Raw genomic sequence first — 15,404 nt, 5'->3', positions numbered from 1 at the left:
TGTGGTGATAGGCAGGGCCAATGAGTGCGGGTCAGTTACAACACAATCCGAGTGGGCAGATTGGCCTCTATACTCCAAAGGATGTGGGTGTACAGTAAACAAACATTCCCTTTCTTCCCTCCAAGTGCCAGTCTCTAAATCCAAGATGTAGAAAAGTAGTCCTCTGCAGATTGTGTGTAGCCGCACCTTAAGGGAATGGGAACAAGGGGATCCCAGTGTCCCAGCAGATCAGGTCTCACACTGTTCCAACTATAGGGATAGGCAACATAAGCAGCCTGTATCTCCTTTTCCAGTTCCAAATGGGGGTGGGAAGGGAGCCAGGTTACCTTAATAACAGTTGACCTCTCAATCTTCTCTAAGCCACAGCAGGATTAAACTGCTGCATCTTTTCCTGCCTCCCAGCAGCGTTGGGGAGGAATCAGGCAGCAACAGCAGTCACTACTGAGAGGAGAGCTAGGCTTGTGGTAGCAAGCATGAATTGTCTCCTTTGTTAAGCAGGGTCTGCCCTGGTTTGCATTTGAATGGGAGACATGTGAGCGCTGTAAGATATTCCCCTTAGAGGATTTATTTATTTTTATTTATTTAATCGATTTCTATACTGCCCTTCCAAAAATGGCTCAGGGCGGTTTACACAGAGAAATAATAAACAAACAAGATGGATCCCTGTCCCCAAAGGGCTCACATTCTAAAAAGAAACATCAGATAGATACCAGCAACAGTCACTGGAGGTTCTGTGCTGGGGGTGGATAGGGCCAGTTACTCCCCCCTGCTCAATAATGAGAATCAGCACGTTAAAAGGTGCCTCTTTGCCAAGTTAGCAGGGGTTCATCTACATGTAATTGCCACATTCACATGTAATTGCCACATTATTTCTATGCTAGAGTCAGAGAGAGCATCACCTTCATATGTTAGCAAATTTCCAGAGGCACCTCTCTGGCTGCTTTTGGAAACCAAATGCTGGAGTAAATGGACCTTCGTCTGATTCAGTAAGATTTATTGCATTTGGAATAAATACATCAACAGAACTTCTCATTTCCATGTAATCCAAAGATGTTTCTTGATGCTTTGAAGTCTACACTTGAAAATCATAAATGCTAATTAAGACCTCATATTCTAATTTATCCACATGAACTTTCTCATCTAGCTTTAACTCTATTTAAATGGCTTCTGCTCCCTATCCCATCATTTTGGTACAATGTAATTGTAGACATCCCACATGCTTTCTTCTTCTTCTGGGACTGTTTATACTAAAAGCTCCTTTCCACAAACATTTTAAGATCCTGCTCTTGTTGTTAATATTTTTTCATGATAACAAAGGTCTTCCAAGTGTTTCCAATCTCACAGTAACTACTATGATTAACTCACCAAAATGTAAAAAAACTGAGTTCCTGGAGAGGAGAAGCCTGCACTGTGTAGAGACAGGAAATTAAAATTGTTCACACACAACCCTTGGCACAAGACACAGAGCTGTGTTTATGTCCTGTTTTTATTCAAGGCGTCTACATTTCACATATTTTGGAACAGAAAATTTAGTTCCACAGTGGGTAATAAATTAAGTTATGTGTAATGCAGAAAAGTCTAGCAAAGATTTATTAAGCTCCTCATTTTGGTTCAATTTCAGAAACATATTAATGTGCTTTTTTTAGCAGAAGAAATTGAATAAGAAAAAAAGGTTAAAAATGGAAATTAAACTGTAAACATCAGTGCATCTTCCAAGTATCTTTTCTAGTATAAGATTGATCTAAAACAAATTGCAAAGTATATTTATTGATAAATTACACATGCTCTTAATATTAGGTTATTTGATGTAGTGCAATAATTTAAGATGGAGGGAAAAATACTTAAATTTAGAAAAGCAGCATATTATATATTATTCACATGCACTATTAGCCTAATGATGAAATGCAATTGCTATGGGACAAACTGTCAATCTAATCACAGCAAGCTGACTTTTGAGAGATCCCAAATGCTTTTGAGGCTCCTTTCCTACTGTAGCCCTCACATCACAAACAACAACTCTCAGCGTCAGGGAACCCTATGGAACAGTAGTGTAAGAAAATGCAATCAGGAAGTAAAGTTGTAGAAAGTCCTGAGCATATGTAGAAGTACTTGGGAATATTCACAGGAATCTTGAGATCCCAGCCAGAATATATACACTCCATTTCTGCACAGATCAAAACCCAGGATGTTTTTTACTGCAATGGCTGCAGATATATCCATGTTTCACTCTCTATAAGACCCATAGGTCGTTTGGTGGCTACACAGAGACAGGCCTTCTCAGTTGCTGCCCTGATCTGGCAATTTTCGAAAAACACTTGAAAACTCATCTTTTTGCCCAAGCTTTCTCAGCTTCCTAAATTTTTAGGTTTTAATTTCTGGTTTATTTTTAAATTGTTAAATTGTTTTTAGTTTTTGTATATGTTTTTAAACTTGTTTTATGCTATTGTTAACTGCCCAGAGATGAAAGTTTGGGGCGGTGTACAAATCTGATAAATCAATCAATAGGTAAAACGGTGCAAGACTTTTCATAGATACGTAGGTAAAATACATGGTTCCATGCACTTTTTGGTTAAAATATCATACCATCTCATCAGCTAATACTACAAATATTTTTCTTTGCTCTTGAGATTTAAGACCTAGCTAAATTATTCTACAAGAAAAAGGCCCATAGCACCAAGGGAAATAAATGTACTTACTATTTTACATTCTTTACAAGCATGGCCAGGTAATTTTCTTCTTTCTTCTCTCTTACGGACAACCTCAATATGAGGAAAATCTAATATAGTATGCTTCCTGGGAAAGTAAACAGAGAATTACAAGGAATCAAACTTGATGCTGCCAATATTTGCTTTTCAATTAGGACACTAAGTTTGTGTAATGCTTCATTTAGTTAAGAAATAAATAAATAAATAAATAAATAAATAAATAAATAAATAAATAAATAAACTATAACCACAACAGGGTTCTACCAGAAGCTATAGCAATAGAAATTTGGCTTTGTTAATGTTTCGTCTTTTATATCTCACCCTTGAAAAAAGTAGGATCATGCCATCATTCATGGCAGTTAGTCCAGTATCGTTCTTCTGAACAAGTTGCCATTTTTTATGTTTGTTGCTATTAGGAGTAATACACAGCAACAGAAAACCACTGTAATAATTATCACTCACATTCTATTGTCTTCAGCAGGACTTGTCTATGATAATTTAAAAAAATTAACAATGACAACAGTTTTCTAAAGGTAAAATGGGCAGAAGCACTACATATCAATACAACCCACTAAATGCTACTACTGTTTAATCTCAATTAATTTTTTAAAGCTGTTAAATAAAGGCTATTGAAATGAACAGAGATTGAGAAGCAACAGTACACACAAGCAGCATCATGTGTTAACACAACTGATGGTAGTGGTTGGTGCATTTATTTGTTTGCCTTTCACCTTCCTCATGCTCTTGAAACTGGAGATGGGCTTGGTATATGCATAAATTATAATCCAGTAAAAGCAGTAGTTAGGGGACACTATGACAATTACTGATAATAATTAAAAGTAGAAAGACAGTACAATACAGAATAGATATTGGGTGTTCTTTTACCACCTGTGTATAGAAAATGATAAAGTGACACATTCATTTTAATATAATATTTTATATCTCTAACTAATATTACTGGAATAATATGTATTTTACAAAAGGAAATAGGCTGGAATATTGAGAGCCAGTGTGGTGTAGAGGTTAGAGTTTTGGGCTTGGACTGGGGAAAACCCAGGTTCAAATCCCTGTGATCTTGGGCCAGTCTCTCTCTCTCTTTCCCCCCCTAACCTACCCCACAGGGTTATCAGGAGGATAAAAGTGGGGGAGAACCATGTACGCTACCCTGAGCCCTTTGGAGGAAGGGTGGGATACAAAATGTCATTAAAAAACAATAACTAAATGGACATGGAAAATGAGAGAACCAAATTTTCTTCATATGAAATTGTACTTCCACCCCCAATTTACATTCTTTAGAAATCATTCAAAAGTTTGATTCCCACCCCCAAAGTTTAGACTTCTGATTTTGTTATGCAACCACGATTGCACAGAAAAAACTGTAAATAGTTTTATAACATACCTTTCATCATTTTTACAATATGGTTCCACAAAAGCCTTCTGTTTGGTTTTATCTTGTTTGTCTACATGTCCTGAAAGCAGATAACTTGTTATAATGGAAATCCTCTAGAGAAAGCACAAAGTTGCTATAAATCTAAGTGAAGAAACTTGGCCACAGACATACATAGATGTCTTAGTGTTTGAGAACTATCTTTCCCCCCAGCAGTAAGAAAACTACAGCTTGAAAAAGGTACTCTCCTTTGTGCATTCAAAATAAAATTGTTATTCACCCTCACCCCATGTACACAAAGTGGGTTACAAATCTAAAAACAAACCAATACTGTACATACTCTCTATGTTTTTCTTTACTGTTGACTGTTCCTTATTTTCCCCCTGTTCTTCCTGAGGGGACTCCCGATTGTCATCTTCTAAATAGGATTCATATTCTTCATGTGATGTTCGATCAAATATTTCTGCTAAGGTATCATGCTTACTTCTCTCTCCTTCTGCAAACATAAAATTAAAAGACAGTAGCAGTGTAGCTCAAACCAACCAACCACATAGCTGCCGTAAAAGCTTGGTGGGAAAGAAAAATTTTCAATAACCATTTACAAGTGAAAACTGAGTGGGCCTGTTCAATCTCATTGGGGATGGGGGACATTCTACAACCTAGATCATCAAATGATGTGGCAAATGAATAATTCACAAGATTATCTCAATTCCACAAGAGCATATGTGAAAAACAGGCACTCTCTAAAGTATCCCAGACTTCTATAGGCTAAGAATAGCACTTTGAATTCTGCCTGGAAATGAAATGGTAACCAGTGAAGACAGTAAAGAATTAGGGTTATACATATCCAGCTATAAAATGCTGCATTCTGCACCAGTTGGTTTCCAAATAGTCTTCAAGGGTAGCCCCATTTACAGTGCAGTATTCCAGTCAAAAAGCTGCCAGTGTGCAGGACAACAAGTGGGGCACACAGTGGGGCACAACTAGCAAAATCAGCCAAAGCTTCAAAAGTGAACTCCAGGTCATGGCTGTTAGAAACGGTGGGCTCAGACACCCTTAGGGAATCAAGTTACCAAATATGACTGGATTGTAAGTCCAGGGCCTATTTACAGACCCATCTTAGGGATTTTAGTACCGTGAGCTTCTGCTTTCCACATTGGACTTCTTGGGTCTAGCAGTTTCTTCTTACCCACTCTGGACTGACTTCATGACTTGGTGATGAGCTACAATGTAGAATCCATCACTCTACTTTCACTAAGCTGCTTGTGCCCTGCTGGATGCCCTTATGCCTTCCTTTGATCTCTTCCGCAAGCCCCAAGTCCCGTCTCGATAGACCTGTTTTAGGCAGCTTATGCATTCCCATCACCCTCTGTTACCATAGGCTGCCACTTTGATGCATCTAGTGGTAGGGTTGTTCCTGCCTGTACGCATGGGAGTTACTGGTTGTTCTATCAGCAAAGCTAATATCATATGTTATTATCTACTTCTATTACTAAAATAAGCAAACAAAAACTTACTTGGACTGTTTGCTTCTTTCTGTTCTTGATTTTTCATTCTCAACAGAATGCTATCACTGATGTATGTATAGTCCATGTCCACAGTGTCTGCTGCAGTTCTTGATTGGGTGCTTTCCTTTTACGTTACAAGGCAATTATAGGAAGTACATTTTTTAAAGATTACAATCAAATGCATCATTTTTATCTCATAGCAGATGCCCATTTAACAGAAATATAAAATGTTTAGATTTGATTTCATTATTGAATTCTGAAAGAATCTCAAGTTTTTCAGGGGTGGCTCTCACATATTCTTTTGGTAGTTTTCTATACTCGTGAGTAATCTACTTGTATAAGCAATTTAACATGCGGGCATCGATCTTTCTGCCACAACAAATTCCATTATTTCCAAAGCCTGAAAATGTATCTTCTGTATTTAAATAGGATAAAGTTGAAAATCAACTTGTGAGAGCACATATAGCCCACAAGATGACAGTTAAGAATGCTGTTTTATTCCATATTTAAACAGTTATAGGGCTGAGATTTATAGCTCATACAGTTCACCAATCATATGAGCAGCCAACTTACAGGAGTGAAAAGAGCAGTCAAAAAAGATCTGAACTGGATCTCACCTTTTTAAAAAATGAAGTTTAAAAACAATACGCCAGTGTAAATGATTTCTACTAGTATACTTTAAAGCCCAGTCTCAAATATGAAAGAAGTAGAAAAGCAGGAAATGATTCCTTTCTACCTTTGTTTAATTTCATCTTATGAATGAAGGTTTCTTGACACCAAGACCGTGCTTAGCAGACAGTTAAGGCATGGCAGACAAGTTCATACACAATTATCAGGTTTCTAGTAAAGCCCTCAGGATAGATTACTGATTACGCTCTATACAATCACACTTTAAAGCATTTCCCTCTGTGTAGTAGGCCTAACTCTTCAGTGTACATTTAGTATGAATAGAGATACAAAAGTTCATTGCTGACAGTTGGCATTGGCCATAAAGCCTGCTTGAATTTTACTTTGAAAAATTATGATTGTTAGTAGCAGAAAATTGTTTGTAGTGCCGAGGTGGCGCAGTCAATGACCAGGGAGTTAGGAGCAGGATGCTTTAGTAGGTAGGTATTGCCCTTTTCCTGGCTGTGATATAAACTTCCTAAATGTTTGGAGGTTGGGGTTGATGTATGAACAACCTCCCACATGCACTTTGCTGCCCTGGAGATTACTTGGAGAACAGGAAGAGCCACAGGTTGGGTCATTTGTGACTTGGCCATAAAATTATAGACAGGATTGTCTATGGTTGCTAGTTCGGATATCAGGTCCAAGCCCAGAGCCTCTGCCATCTCTCTAACATGTTTATGGTAGGATTTCAATTCTTTGTTAGGGGGAACATAGGTAGAGGGTGGCACATCAGTAGGGTGATCCACCAAACTGTCTGGATTGTCCAGATCCAATTCGAAAACGATAATCAAAACGTAGTTGAAAGTCCGTTCTGAGGGTCAAATAATGCAAATGTTGTCCCGAAGCCAAGAAAACAAGTCAAATAACTGAAATAAAAGTTGGTTTTTGGTTGTTCTTGTTTTAAAATGAACTCATGAAGCAGAAAAACTTTCTGAAGAACTTTAACTGACATGGAGCAACAGACCAAGGTCCGAACGCAATGGCGGTCAGAAAAGAACTGAGGAACATGGCGCCGACCTGCCTTTAAATAGCACTCTGGGGCATGGAGGTGGGGCTCAGTCACCACAATGAGCTGCGGCATTCTACCGCGAGGGTCCTGCGCAGGCACAGAACCCATTCTTATGGATATCGACAGATCTCTATCCAGATCACCACCAGGAGAACATTCTTCAAATTGTCCTTCAGAACTAGGATATTCCAAAGAGTAATAATCTATCACATCAAATGTTATTAGCAGATGTCCCAAGTTCGTTTTATATTAGAAAATAAACTATTATATTTGAGGGTGGCAATGAAACAACCAGCCAGGCCAAAATTTAAAAATATATTCACTAAGCCAGTTACAATCAACTGAAGTAAAATACTCCCTCTGTGAGAGCAGAGGGACCAAGGCATGTGTAGGAAATTCTCTTGAATGAGAAGCAGGATAATGGGAGTACCTTTTCCCTGATATACAGTATTATCTTTCCATGGGCAGAGAGATTTTGATGTCAAGGCACTTTCAAACAATGCAGTCATACAGCTGCACAAGAAGACTGCCACATGCCAGAAATTGTATGTTGGAATGGGTGTCATCTGTCTGTATGACCAGTTAGCAAGTTTATGCTGATTCCTACCATTTTCTAAAGTACAATTCATGTAAAATACATATCATGTTGCTTTATCTTGAGTCAAGCTTAAAAGATTAATAGCCATAATACATGCTTATTTCATAAGCTGTGGATCACACTTGAAGATTGCTTACTTTTGTGTCTATCAGTGTAACGTCCATTTTGTACTGGGAAAGCTCTGCTCCCGGGTCTATACTCCAATGCACACTTTCTAAGGATGGTTCATCTTCAAAAGAAGAGAGTTGTAAAAGTTCTAAATTCTAAATATAGTTCTAAATTCTATAATTTAGAAGACACAGAATTTTAAAGATATGGAAACAGAAAATGACCTAAATAGTATCCATTGCCTATCCAAAGCCTGAGATGACATAAAGGGGGCAAGCTGAAAATGGGAATTTGAAATAAATAAAACTAGCTGGACTGGGCACATAACTTCTGCACCTCTAGTTCTCCCCCCCCGCCGCCATTTTCTCCCCCACCCTCCGCCACAGTTTTGTTGCCCACCACGGCCACTGCTTTTCTTTCCCCCTGCTGGCAGCTCATTTGCAAACTCTTGTGAGAGCTGCCACGCATGAGATTAGCGATGGCTACACCTTAGAGAAATATCTATATAGATATAGATAAATAGATAGATCTCAAGCAAAGAGAATGTGTGAGAAATGGTCTGTAATTAGAGGCATATTTAGAGGATGGTAATACCAATAAAAAGGGAAGAACAGGATACACAATGATGCTCCTACCCTTTTGTAAGTAAAAGACAGTAAAGATACCTTGTTTATTGAATTGTGTGTGTTTTGTCACTCTGCAAGGATTTGGTTGCAGCACAGAAGCTGGTTCGCCCACTTCAAGTCCTGTTCTTATTTTACTTGACGGATCATGGATACCACCAACCTATCAACACAGTTATATTTTAAACAACTTTCAGGACTAACCTTGAAATATTTTATTACCTATTTTGCTCACAATTCACATTAACCACTTGCATAGATATCCTGATGTCCAACCCTATGTGCATAAGTAAGCAGCTGGAAAATGTTTGATTACCTTCACACAAGATAGATCTTTGCAAGGTCTTTGACAGGGAAACCAGGAGAAACGCCAGCCTCCCTGGAAACCACAGGCGATTATTAAGCTAGGTAAAAAAAGCTTTGACCAGCAACTTACCTTCATGTCTTCAGAGAGGTATGATTCCAGGATATAATTTTGCAATGGGGGATTACAAAAGTCAGCGACTTCTTTTATTTGTACTGAAGTTTTTCTCTCTGGGGATGCTTTGCTGAGAGATTTCAGGATTGCTTCCTGTACACAGGGTTCTTCTTGTGAATCGTTGCTCATTAAGTAACCACTACTGATAGTTTTACTATCTTTCATTAGTGGTTGGAAAACATCGTGGAGAGTTGCCTGTTTCAGCCTGGTTTTGGAAGTCTCTGCATTCATGTGGCTTTTCTCTTGAGAGTGAAAATCAGAAAAGCGATCGGATAGGTCTAAAGGCTTATCAGTTGAATTATCCCTATTGATAGCATTAGGAATATCTGCTTCGGAAGGGAGAGCGTTTTCTTTTTCACAGCTAATGACATGACCACTCCTCTCCTCAAACTTCTTCCTTTTAGGACATCTGTTTCCTAGTGGTTTATGTGAAGCAAGAAGGAAGTCACTTTTGATTATCTCTTCTTTATCTGAAAGTGTGTTAGTTACACATGTTATGAGCTCATCTGCATTCTGTTTCAGAGCTACTTGCCTACTAGCAGGAGCCTGACTGATTACAGAGGTGATTTCAGTCCCAAGATTAAGTGGTACAACAAAAGCAACATCTTCAGATTTTGATCTCACTTTCTCTGATCCAATACGGGAAGAATTGTTGATGGGGTTGATCTTCAGATTTGACTTCCGTCCTGTTGCTAATACCGAAGGTGAAAGACTTGTATTCAGGCCTAAGGCGGTCTTCACATTTGCAGATGCTCCAAAAACAGGAGAAGGTACTTTAGAATCCAAATCTATAGATGGAGGAGTGTTCTCAGATGGATCTGATAAACTGAACACAGTTAAAAGTTTTAGAAAACAGCAACACCCCAAACTTTATTGCACTGATGGGAAACATTTCTTTAAAAACCAATCAATGAGCATAAGGCAGTATTGTACTATTAAAAAAGGCAGCGAGGCTATTCACATAAGCAGCCCAAGCCAGGCTAGGGCAGCCCAGCCTGGATTGGGCTACTCTTGTGCAGCAATGGGATCGTTCCCAATCCCAGTGCTTCCCCCCCTGCTAGCCCAGCCCTTAACCAGGGTTAGAGGGTGTCAGCGCACCTTCGACTACAGTTTTGGGATTATGTGTGTGGTTGGGCTGCATGCAACCTAACTGCACACAGAGTCAGGCACCTAGAGTGCCCAACTCATGGGGAAATACACCAATGCACTGTGCTCGGCACACAATGCATTATGGGATTCATGGAGGCTGGGACTCATTTCCCCAGCCTCCAGCGATCTGTGCTGCTGGGATGTTGCACCGAATAGGAGCTCCTTGCTCATCTAGGGGGAGGAAGGTAGGTTCAACCCTGCCTCTTGCTGCCACCTGCCCTCTCCACTCCTATTATGGTTGTGAGAACAACCCCAATACATACGGAACGATCACTGCCTTCAAAATTACTAAACTTCAATATAAGTAGGATTTGGGATACTCCCTAATATGGCATACTTCCTAATTCAAAACCCTAATTTTGAAGAGAGATATGCTATAGTGGATCAATAGAAGTAAAGACTCAGCAGCATTCTTGGAGGTAGAAGCACCACTACTTATCAGCTACATTTTTAAAATGATGTATCAAAGTCATCTTTGGCCATTATATTTCTGCTTGCTACGTATGTTAAACCAGTAATTATCTTGGAAGTTTTCCAGTGAATACTTCTATTCAGATTATTTTTTTAAAAAACCCCACACTTTCAAAAACGTTTTTACAGGCCATATATAATTTTCTTTTACAATGTCTGAATTTTGGACCACACTGTTTTCTGACTGAAAAAAACTAAACATTTGACCTGAAAATTGGGACTATTCTACAACTTAACACATTAGTAAGATACCAGATTCTACAAAAAAATTTGTAGAATTTTTTAATTACAAAAATTGAATAAAATTATGGTATGCAAGTCATTTAATATTTGTAGGCCAATCCTTCGAGGTTTTTCATTTCAAAACTCACCCTAAATTGTCACTATTGCTCCTTGGTAATTCATGGACAAGCTGTTTTCTGGAATTTCCCTGTTTGTTCTGAAGCACCTATGACACAAATGGATCGTTTCACAAAAAATTAAAACATTTTTGGTCTCTTTCTTTGCTGCAGTGGTTTCATAAGCAAAATGCATATGTTCTCTTCAGTCCAACAAAGCAAGCCTGGAGAAGCCAAGGCTTTAGGCACAAAAACATTGTTTAAAAGCTAAAATTCCTCCAATTTGCCCTTGGGAGGGAGCAGGTTCTGCACTCATAGTCCTGGTTGCTGTTTGGAGAGGGGTTAAGTTGCATATGTAGTCCCCCACATCTATCTTGAGATACACATTGGGGGTGCTACACTACAACACAGGGAGATTCAAGAAAGTCAAACTTCTATTGATCAAGAACAGCCAGCAGAGGCCTGAATTATCACACTCACTCAAGTCTTTAGCACAACTGCCTTAAAGTCTGCCATTCCCTTCCTTTCTCCAGACCTCCACTTGCTTTCTCTTAAAGGGTCAGTAATCGTCAATAACAGCAAAGTTTAAGGCAAACTCTAAATTAACAGAAGATTATGGAAGACTAATTACATGTCACAAAAGCCTGCTTCCATGAGCATAGTGACTATAGCTGGATCAGGACATTTGTACTTGGGTTCTTCTAAAATCTAATTATGTTCTGAAGCTAAAACCAAGAGATCCCATTTAAATAAAATTACAGCTGTACACAGAGAGTTGTATTTCATTAATAAATGTGTGCATGCCAGTAATACCACAGAATTTTACACTGAGTTCTAGCAATTTGCTTTCCAATGAACTTTGCCAAGAAAGTAGTTGAGAGTTATTTTCTAAAAAATGTTAATCATGTAAGTATGGTATAAACCTTTTCTTTAAAAATAGAAGTTGTTTCTGCTAATGCAAATTTACAAGCAGGAATGTTTCATTTTCAGCATATCAATTTCCTTCCATTCTCACAATGACTTAGATAAGCAATTATTGCAGGTGCAATATTTACTATTCAAAGCCAGTTGCTTTACATGCTGCCATTAAGAGCTGGCAGTCCTTTTCTTGCTGAATCGTAAGATGAAATAAGCAGGATGAGAGACTACTTTTTTCTATGAAGATAAATTTTCCTGAACCATACTGGACATTGTGACAGATCAAGGAACATACTTACAGGTTCATGAAGTCCTAGTGTTTCTGCAACAACTGCAGCCAAATTAAAAGGTGATGTTGTAGCAGGGCACTCTCCAGTCCTTTCTTCATCTACACAGAAAAACAATACACAATAATAATAATACCATTGAATCATACTACTCTTGTTTGCCGGCAGCCCAAACTGAACTAGTGCTAAAAGAAGTTCATGAACTGGGAACTTGAAATAATAGAATTATTATTTCTTCATTGATAAATTATTTAATTTTTGAATCCTTAACAAAAGGGAGAGTTGTACACACACCCTTGCCACTCATCTACTCTCCTTAACCAGAATGCACTACACATCCCAAAAAGGAACACTGAGTGATAGTTACTGTGAAGCGTACTTCTTAACATCCAGATATCCATTCAGAGCAAGTTAACTCATACTACTAATTCTGGAGGGCAACATAATCCCGTCTCCAGTTAATCAAGGATTGAAGAGCCCCGTGAAGGAGATTCTGTCCCACTTTTCAGGATGTACTGTAGTCTGAGATTTGTGTGAGCCTCGAACTTGGAGGTTTTATGTATGTTTGTTACTAAAGTTCTCTCTCATATGAGGTGAGAGTAAGAGAAGAAAGCACCACAAAGAGTACCCCGGAATCTGTCAGTTGCCTTCTGACATGTTGAGTCAGGGTTACCTAAAGAGCAGCAAAGCAGTCCTGGACCTCTGGCTGGTTGATTGATTGATTAAATGCCGTCAAGTCGGTGTCGACTCTTAGCAACCACACAGATAGATTCTCTCCAGGATGATCTGTCTTCAGCTTGGCCTTTAAGGTCAAGCTCAACCTCTTAAGCTCAACCTCTGGCTGAGGCTGGGCATAACCAACAAGACATCATATTTATGTTTCAGAAGCAAACATGCCCAGTGCAGAGTGTCTGATGAAATTGAAGCTAGAGGACCATGTTGCTGCTCTGCAGATTTTGGGAGGGGGGGGGAGGGAAAGGTGTTAGAACAAAAGAACAGCCCTGCTGGATCAGGCCCAAGGCCGATCTAGTCCAGCATCCTGTTTCACACAGAGGCCCACTAGATGCCCTTGGGAAGCTCACAGGCAAGAGCTGAGAGAATGCCCTGTCCTCTGCTGTTACTCCGCTGCAACTGGTATTTAGAGGCATCCTGCCTCTGAGGCTGGAGGTGACCTATGGCCCTCAGATTAGCAGCCATTGATATACCTGTCCTCTATGAACCTAAACCCCTCTTAAAGTCATCCAGGTTATTTACTGTCACAACATCATGTGGCAGAGAATTCCATAGGTTAATTATGCATTGTGTGAAAATGTACTTTGTCAGTCCTAAATTTCTTGGCAATCAGTTTCATAGGACAACCCCTGGTTCTAGTGCTATGCGAGAGCAAGAAACATTTATCCCTCTCACATAACATGAATGGTGGTGAAAGCCACAGCGCTATTCTGGTGGAGCATACCATGATGCCAGCAGGAATTTGGAGGTATTGGACTTTGCAGGCAAGCACAATGGAAGCCTCGAGTCATCTGGTGAATATAGACTTGGACACATTTATACACATGATGTAAAGGTGAAAGGAGACAAATACCTTGCTGTTTTTTCTGAAGGTGGCAGTGTGTCTGATTAATTCATACACATGTCAATCTTGTGTCCCTCTGAGAGCCACACAACCTGGCTAATTTCTTGGCAGGTTTACAATAAGGACATAGACATTACAAATCATACATATTCCCAAGAGATTTCCATTGGCAAGCATATTGCTAAAAGATTCATCTTTGCAACTGCCAAATCTTTGCAGAAGGAAGACATGGAAAGCGTCTGGGACCTGTGGAAGCAAGAATTCTCCTTTGGAAGATGAGTCAGTACAGAAAATGACTGCTTTCTTTTGGATGATGCAGAAATGGTCTCTGATGGATTGTGCACTTAGCTCAGAAACCCTTCTAGTGGATGTAATGCCTTGTTCAAGGATTGTCACCTTGAACAATATAAACTACAGTGGTGGTGTTTTCAGAAGCCCCAAAATTTGTTGTTGTTTTTTTAAATAGAGGAGATGCACTTTGTGGAGATCCCAGAAGGTGCATCTATGGAATGTTAAGGGACTAAGTAGGATGGCGCCACACAAGAACCAGCGCAGATGTGAGTGAGATCCCAGTGGTTTCTGTCAGTGTCTACTGATAATAGAGCTACTGATCGTCTCTGGAGAAGTTCTTGATTGAAATCTGTTTGAAGAAAGGAGATAAGTTCTCATATGTGATAAAACACAGATTTTTTCCTGTGAAAAAACACATCTGAGGAAGGCTTTCCATGCTACTTCATATATTAGTTGTAGATTTCATCATGATATAGATTTCATCATGATATCCAGGAATACCTGCATTGTCATGTGTTCAGCTTCCAGGTGGCAAGCTGGAACCACACTGGATCTAGGTGAAGGAAGAGGCACCGAATTAGTAGATCATGTGGTTGTGAGAGGATCCAAGGTGGCTGGGGATGCCATGTGAACCAAGTCCAAGAACCAGGGCTACCATGACCAGGACAGAGCCACTATTATTAGGCTTGTTTTCTACGCATACTTTCTTGAAGACCTTGGACAGAAGTGGGGTGGGGAGAAAGGTGTAGAGGAGGTTCAGGGGCCACAAGATTGCCAAGGCCATCAATTGTTCTACCCCCTCCAATAAAAATAGTAAAGAATCAGTGTAGCTTGTGGTTTGTCAGGGAGGTGAAAAGTTATACTGTAGGTGGTCTGAAGCATCTCCAAATCATTGCAAATATAGACGGGCTCAAGCTCCACTCAGAGGAATTGAGGTCTTGTTGGCCTAGCCAATCTGCTTTGGTATTGTGGATTCTGCTGATATGGTAGGCAATCAGGAGGAGTGCTTCTACCTATTGCAGGAACAATATTGATTCTAGATGGAGCAAACAAGACCTGGTATTACTCTTATCGGTTTACAAGCTGTAGTATTGTCCATCCTGAGTAGGAAATCTCTCTACTGGATGAGTTATGGGCTAATCTGATGACTTGGAATTCCAACTATTTGATGCTCTGCAGTGACTCAGTTGATGGTCACTTGCCTTGGGTGGTGTGGTCCAGGCAATGGGTTTCCCAGCTGGTGAGACTCACGTCTGTGGTCACTAGAATCTTGTTGGGAGTTTTGGAAT

At 39.5% G+C, this 15,404-nt stretch overlaps 1 protein-coding gene across 4 annotated transcripts in view; it reads right to left on the bottom strand.

The window, feature by feature from the left end:
• Positions 1-15,404, bottom strand: part of RBBP8 (RB binding protein 8, endonuclease) — a 77,134-nt gene that overhangs the window by 14,189 nt on the left and 47,541 nt on the right. For 2 of the 4 annotated variants that reach the window (XM_053248437.1, XM_053248434.1), the window contains exons 9-17: positions 12,261-12,349; positions 11,077-11,153; positions 9,044-9,911; positions 8,650-8,770; positions 8,014-8,105; positions 5,610-5,724; positions 4,433-4,588; positions 4,105-4,174; positions 2,697-2,793 (exon numbers count right to left, since the gene is read on the bottom strand). In XM_053248437.1, the coding sequence (XP_053104412.1) occupies positions 2,697-2,793; positions 4,105-4,174; positions 4,433-4,588; positions 5,610-5,724; positions 8,014-8,105; positions 8,650-8,770; positions 9,044-9,911; positions 11,077-11,153; positions 12,261-12,349 (1,685 nt within the window). Of the gene's footprint in view, positions 1-899; positions 1,078-2,696; positions 2,794-4,104; positions 4,175-4,432; positions 4,589-5,609; positions 5,725-8,013; positions 8,106-8,649; positions 8,771-9,043; positions 9,912-11,076; positions 11,154-12,260; positions 12,350-15,404 lie in introns of those variants that run through there. The other 2 variants (XM_053248435.1, XM_053248436.1) reach the window with 2 other exon arrangements.

The sequence above is a fragment of the Hemicordylus capensis genome, chromosome 4 (assembly GCF_027244095.1).
Source record: "Hemicordylus capensis ecotype Gifberg chromosome 4, rHemCap1.1.pri, whole genome shotgun sequence".
NCBI classification, from domain to species: domain Eukaryota; kingdom Metazoa; phylum Chordata; class Lepidosauria; order Squamata; family Cordylidae; genus Hemicordylus; species Hemicordylus capensis.
This window is presented reverse-complemented; position numbering and strand designations above follow the sequence as displayed.